This window comes from Protopterus annectens, chromosome 15.part0, assembly GCF_019279795.1.
Source record: "Protopterus annectens isolate FY-2018-M chromosome 15.part0, PAN1.0, whole genome shotgun sequence".
NCBI lineage: Eukaryota > Metazoa > Chordata > Ceratodontiformes > Protopteridae > Protopterus > Protopterus annectens.
In genome coordinates this window covers 238,581,675-238,588,925 of record NC_056749.1, presented here as the reverse complement: position 1 = coordinate 238,588,925, position 7,251 = coordinate 238,581,675, and the positions used below count along the sequence as shown (strand labels likewise).

The 7,251-nt window shown below is 42.8% G+C and overlaps 1 protein-coding gene across 1 annotated transcript in view; it reads right to left on the bottom strand.

Annotated features, from left to right (window-relative positions):
- Nucleotides 1-360: 360 nt before the first annotated feature.
- Nucleotides 361-7,251, bottom strand: part of RBMX2 (RNA binding motif protein X-linked 2) — a 152,870-nt gene continuing 145,979 nt past the window's right edge. Inside the window, exon 3 of the mRNA XM_044057252.1 lies at nucleotides 361-591. Within this exon, the coding sequence (XP_043913187.1) occupies nucleotides 361-591 (231 nt within the window). The remainder of the gene's footprint in view (nucleotides 592-7,251) is intronic.

Below are 7,251 nucleotides of genomic sequence, written 5' to 3'. Positions count from 1 at the left end.
AGAGAAAATATGCTGCCACATTATGTACTAGTTAGAGAAGATGAATCTCACATTCAGATAGACACAAGTGTTAAGAAATGAAACTTGCCAAAACACCTAATATAACAATACTACAGTAAAGCACCACTACTGGATGGTGGTAAACAGTTAACAGTATGCATCATTTAGCTACCTCCATTCAGGTGAACACTACACCTATAGAACAACCGAGCAGCTGAGGATATAACCTCCACAAGGGACCTAACATGGGAATAATTGTAATGATACTAGGAAGATGGTAAGAGCCAAACAGCCAATGAGATACAGTTACGCTTGCCAGAAACTATGTGCAGCATTCAAATACATGAAAAATCAAAGATCTTAAAAGGTTAAATAGCTGCAAGTAAAATAAATAAATGAATTACCTTTTTTATGTTTTTTAGATGACACTTTTCTTTCATCTTCCACAGAAGATTCAGAAGATGATGGCGACTCTGATTTGGGAGCACAACCTTCTTCTCGCAGATGTTTTGTTACTTCATCTAGCTCATCTGAATCTTTTGGGATACGGTAACTAGCAACGTGATCCACACGGAGAGTTCTACCCTTTATCTGCAAACCCAAAGCATTTAAAAATGAGAACAAAGAAATGCATAAACGTTTATACTGAGAAAATTGTTCATATTGTCTAGTAAGATTGGACAATATAAAAGATACAGCTGAAATGACATTTTATCTCCTTCACCTCTAAGACTAACACCAGTAGAACTCTGCTGGGCATCTAAAACTTTCCCAGGCTACCTTAGCCCTTCCCCTTTGCCCACAATGCTCAGTACCAAAGGATCCCCTCCAAGATCTCAATGGCACCTATCAAGAAAGATGCCCGTTAGGTTCATGGTAACAATCGATCTGATGAAGATTTTCTCGAAAGCGCTTATTGTTTGCATATGAACTAGGGACTTTTTATCTACATTTTTAATCGTGAATATATTAAAATTTACTTCTTAAAGGAATTTTGTATAGTCTGTTATGGACAGTGCCATCCAGCTTTACTCCTACAAACAATTTGTTCGTAGTATTAGCCTAGGTGAGCTATCTGTCGTCGTTTTTGCTGTTTCTTGTATTCGACAGCTACACCTTAGCAGTGGGAAGTTACATAATTCTTACGTTAGGTTCATGGTAGGGAGCAAGAGGGAGGATGGAGGAAATGGTGATGGAGATGAAATTGTCAGTGTGGCTCTATCACTATGACTACTGTAAGCTGGTAACTTTCATATGTGATACTGGGAGTTTCAGCTTCAACATCTCTAGGACAGAGGCCCAAACTCTTCCACTTGGGCCAATTCTCATGGAAGAATGCCCTGAACAAGCAAAGGAGGACCTCAGCTTGAAGATCAAAGCCAGCTTTGTAGTGTCTTGCAAAAGTATTCAGTGAACTTCAGAGATGCCCACATATAGCAGCCACACAAATAAGCATTTCTGAATAAAGATTTTGACGTGGCAAAAGCCATACCAGAATGAGCAATTGTTGAATATGGAAAAAACAAATTGCCACATTTTTGATATTTTATGCAATGTGAAATTTAAACGAGAGAGTTGACTTTGACACATTGGAACCCAACTGCTTGCGTGAAAAGGAAATTAAAACCTAGACATCCTTCACTGATTTTGTTCTGACCAAACAAAATGTAAGCTGTGTGTACATCCTGGTAATGCAAAAAAGTATTCTACATGACTGCAGTATTCAAGGAAGAGTACTGGAAGGTTAAACTAAACTGACTGACTGATACTAGCTTCAAAGACCAAATCTGGCAAAAAGGAAGGGTTTGGACTCATTACACACAAGGTCTTTGTGGAAAATCAGATATGGAGGACATGAACACAAGGCCTGACTTTCTGACATCCACCTAATTGAAGTGACGACAACCAGAAATAGAGTTTTTCCATGTGTGATACTTTAACTCCTTAGAAGATGGTTCAAATGGAGGATGACTTAGTTTCTTCAAAATTAAGTAAAATGCCCCAGGGTGGAACCAGAGACTTGAGTGATGGATTAAAGAAGGTACCCTTCAAGAAGATTTTGCAAACTTTAAGAGATGCTACAGAAACAAAATCTGCATTACATGAAAATTTGATATGGCTGCTAGTGTACTTTGACAGGAAAAGTCAGGGCCAGAGCCAAAAATCTGCACCAGATAATTCAGAATGCTAGGATCAGGGTATGTGGAAGTGTCCAGATCCCCCCCAGGCCATAGCTAAAGAAAAAAAAGCAAGTCTACTTGCTCTGGTATGTTTTTCAGGCAACAGGTCTCCAGGAAGAAGTGAGGAACTGGACTGCCCTCTCCGGGTAGAGAGAGTGCATGCCAGGCCATCATTGGAACTGCAGAAACTAAGCAGTTAACCTATGGGAGTGAAGGGTGAGTGAGGCTTGATGGACAGGTGAGAAAGGAAGTTCTTGGGTGGCTTGAACATGACCAAGAGAGGCTATTAGGGTGACTACGACTTTGCAAAAAGTACAGCTGTGTACACTTTCCATAAATGTAGATGTTCAAGTGTATTCACTGTTGCTGTCATTACATTTGGGTTATCTGCCTGCAGGTAGCCCTCAGCCGGCCTGAATATCAAAGTCTTGTATCCCTGCGTCAGATGCTGTCTCATCTTCCATGACGTCAGGTCGTCAGGGGTATAAAACATGCAGCCGATGCCATTACATCAGTTTTTCTTGCCCTAGATGTCAGGTGCCCCCATAATGGGAAGCAATTATATGTTAGGTTACACCTCCAACAAAATGCAAATACACCAAAAAGCTGAAATACACTAAACAAGAAGAAAAGTATAGCCAAGAAAAGTCAGGGGGCTGTAAGGAGGGTAAAGTACAGTTTTGTACCTACCATAAATGTAGATGTTCGAAGATCCACATTGCTGCAGTCCTTACACTTGGGTAGTCCGCTGTCCTCGGTCGGCCCGAATATCAAAGTATAAGGCTGACGTCGGTCAAGGCGCATTTGACTGACATCAGGACGTCAGGGTACAAATGCGCATGACCGACGTCATATCCTCAGTCTTTTCTTGCCCCAGATGTCAGAAGACCCAAAAGAAAGGTCAAAACCAAAAGACAGCAAACAACCAACCAACCACCCTAGCACTAAAAATATGTACAATATATACAATATACACCATATTGACAACCCAACCCACACAACCGCCTCTAACTACAGAGGGGAAGGAGGGAGGGTAAATTGGACTGCAGCAATGTGGATCTTCGAACATCTACATTTATGGTAGGTACAAAACTGTACTATGTTCTTCATCTCACATTGCTGCAGTTCTTACACTTGGGTAGAATCCCAAAGCAGAGGTAAGGGAGGATGGCAAAACTATAAGGAAGCAGGAGCTGCCAAAATGCCCTGCAAAATAGCAGTGGCAAAACCAGCCCTAGATTTAGAATAAAGTGGAAGGTGATAATGCCTAGAGAAAGTATGCACTGAACTCCAAGTAGCTGCCTCCAAAATATCTTTAGTTGCCACCCCTCAAAAGCTGTTGAAGTGGCAGTAGCCCTAGTGGAATGAGGCCTAATCCCAGCTGGAATCTCCTTGCCATGATGGGAATAACAGAAAGCAATGCAAAACCCAATCCACTTAGAAATAGTTTGTTTTGACACAGGCTTGCCCTGAGAACTCAAAGCAAAAGAAACAAATAACTGCTGAGACTGCCTGAACCCTTTAGTTCTGTCCAAATAATATCGCAACTGCCTGTGTACATCTAAAGTGTGCAAAATCTTTTCCCCTTTATTTTGGGGATTTGCATAAAAAGTAGGCAAATGAATAGTTTGGTTTAAAGCCACACTAGAAACCACTTTAGGCATAAAGGAAGGATTAGTACGTAAAGATACCCTATCCTTATGGAAAATTAAGAAAGGCTCAACCGCCATAAGGGCCTGCAACTCAGAAACCCTTCTTGCGAGGTAATGGCCAACAAAAAGCAGTCTTCCATGATAAATATTTCAACTCGGTAGTAGCTGCAGGCTCAAAAGGTTGTAGAGTGAGTTTCTCCAACACAAAATTGAGATCCCAAGCAGGAGTAGGAGCTCTCACGGGGGTCTTATATTCTTTGCCCCTCTAAGAAATTGCTTAAACAAAGGATGAGAAAACAATGGTGAGTCACAATCATAGTGAGCGAAATTGCTGCAGCATGAACCTTAATAGAAGAGAAGGACAAACCTTTGTCCAGTAACTCAGTAAGATATTGAAGAGCCACACTTAAATTAGGCTCAGAAACATCAAAATCCTTTGCTGCACTCCAAAATAAAAATCTCTTCCATTTATCTGCGTACACTTTCCTTGTACTAGGCCTTCTAGCTTCCAAAATAACATTCAAAACTTGCTGTGGAAGGTGAGACCCACTATGGTTCAAAACAGAATATGCCAGGCTGTTAGGTGAAGAGAGTGAAGCTTAACATTGAGCAAATGACTGTCCTCCTGAGACAACAGGTGTGGAATCGAAGGCAAAGACCATGGAGGCTCCCGTACCAGGCTTTTCAGTAATGGGTACCAATGCTGTCGAGGCCAATCTGGAGCTATCAAAATCATCCTTGGTTTGTCCTGTCTGGCCTTGAGTAGTACCTTTGGGAGGAGAGGCAGAGGTGGAAAGGCGTACACATGAAGATTGCTCCAATTGAAAGAAAGAGCATCCACTTTCCAAGCTGTGGGATGAAACCTTTTCGTGCAAAACTTTGGCAGCTGGTGGTTTAGTGGAGAAGTGAACAGATCTATGTCTGGAGTTCCCCATGACACTGTCAATTTCTGAAATACATGAGGATCCAATTTCCACTTGTGGGGATCCATGATTTGTCTGCTTAACACATCTGCTAAGGAGTTCTGTGCTCCCGGCAGAAACCTTGCCTGAAGATTTAGTTGTAAACTGAGAGCAGTCTCCCACAAAATCATTGCTTGCCTGCATAGAGGATAAGAATGCGTTCCCCCTTGCTTGTTGATGTACCACACGACAGTTGTGTTGTCTGTTAGAATCAACACCTGCCCTGGAAGAAGTAAATCCTTGAAAGCTATTAATGCAAACTGGACTGCTAACATCTCCTTCAAGTTGATATGTAGATGTTGGAGTATGGCAGGCCACTTGTCTTGTATCCACTTTCCATTCAGATGAGCTCCCCAAGCTTTGTCTGAGGCATCTGTCGTTAGAATCTGACTCGCCTCTGGCCGGGTCACAGAGAGTCCCTTGTTTAGGTGACATTCCTGAGCCCACCACAACAATTCCTTTTGAATGCAAGGTATTATTTGAATGACAGTGTCCAGATCCTGGCAGTGCTGTGTCCATACATTTTTGAGATACCATTGTAACTTCCTCATATGCAGTTTGGCATTGGGAAGCACCAGAATACAAGATGCCATGAACCCCAAGGCTTGAAGGACTGTCCTTGCAGTCAGCCTGGACTGATGAGACAATTGATGAAAGTAAAGGGAAAGATTCTTTTGTTTGTCCAGGGTCAAAAAGGCCATCTGGGATGCTGTATTCAGTCTTACACCCAGAAAGCACATGTCCTGAGAGGGTACTAGACTGGACTTTATTTCGTTCACAGAATACCCCAGGCATCTTAGCACTGCTATCACATATTCCAAATGATGAAGAAGCTCGTCCCTTCCTTGAGCCAGAATCAGGCAATCGTCCAAATAAGGATAGATCTGTATTCCTTTTAGCCTGAGGAAAGCTATCACTGGAGCCAGAACTTTGTGAACACTCTGGGCAGTAGATAAGCCAAAGGGCAATGCAGAGAACTGATAATGAGAAGTCCCAGCCCGAAAGCAGATACTTCCTGCAACTCAGTCTGATAGGAACATGAAGGTAAGCCTCCTTGAGATCCAAAGTTACCATCCAATGATCTTTGCCCAGCAGAGGTAAAAGCTGTTGTAACGTCAACATTTTGAACTTGGGAATGTCCAGATAAGTGTTGAGGATAGATAAATCCAAAATTGGTCTCCACGTGTTCCCTTTCTTTGGTACTAGGAACAGGCGAGAATAAAATCCTAGGCCCACTTGTAGCATAGGGACCGGCTGTATGGCCCCTATTTGAAGCAACAGAGAAATTTGTTTGTGAGCCTCTATTCTTTGCTGAGGAGGAACGTCTGGCATGCCTTTGAAAGGAGGCAAGGTATGGAAATAAAACCTGTAACCGTGGTGTATGATGTCCAATACCCATCTGTCCTGGGTAATTAACTCCAATTTTCCTTGAAAAGTGCCAACCTTCCTCCCAAAGGTGCTGCCAGACGAGCAGGCTCTGGCAGCTGAAAAGGTAGGTCATTGGGTCTGTTTACGAAAGGACTGACCCCTGCCCTCACCCGAAGACTGTGCAGGTGAACTCCCTGTTCTAGGCCTGAAAGAGCCCTGAGCTCTGCCCCTACCACGTCTAGACCTACCCCTAGACTGGGAATCATAAGAAGGATACGTCCACCCCTTGGTAGGCCAATTTCTACTAAACTTCGGAGGCTGAACCTGCAAAAAATCTTTAACAGTCTGCATAGACTTAGCCTTGTCTTCCATTTTCTTTAAGACTGACTCAACAGGAGTACCAAACAACACATCAGATTGTAAAGGAGCATCTAAAATCCTTGTCTTAACATGGTCAGATAAATTCTGATCCCTCAGCCAGGCGTGCCTGCGAAGAACTGACCCAGTGGCAGCCACCCTAGACGAGGCCTGTACAGCATCAAAACCACATTGCAAAGAATGCTTACCCACCTGTTCAGAAATCTTGTAACTCTTTACACTCAATACCTTCCGCCAGAGCATCTACCTTAGACTTCAATTGTGAAAGGAGATAGTTTTGGTATTTCAACATGTGAAACTGGCAATTCAAAGCCCTCATAGCTAGGGTGGAAGAAGTATAAACTTTCTTTCCCCATCTATCCAAAGCCCTGGCCTCTTTATCTGGAGGAACCGGATTTTTAACAACAGAAGCCTTAACACCTTTAGGCCCCTGACTAACAGTTTCTGGGTCTGCCCTAGGACTCTTAAAAAGATACTTATGAGCTTCAGGCACCCTGTAATACCTATCCGGTTAACAGGAGCAGGAGGCAAAGAATCAGGATTAAGAGAAGCCTCTGCAAAAACATCTTCCACCACATCCAGAACAGGAGGTATAGCCAAAGGCCTATGCTGGGGTAAAAACAAAAATTCCCTAAGCCTTTTCCTGGAATCAGAGAAGTCCTGACCTTCCCACTTAAAATGCTCCCTCATGGAATGAAGGGTCTCTGAAAA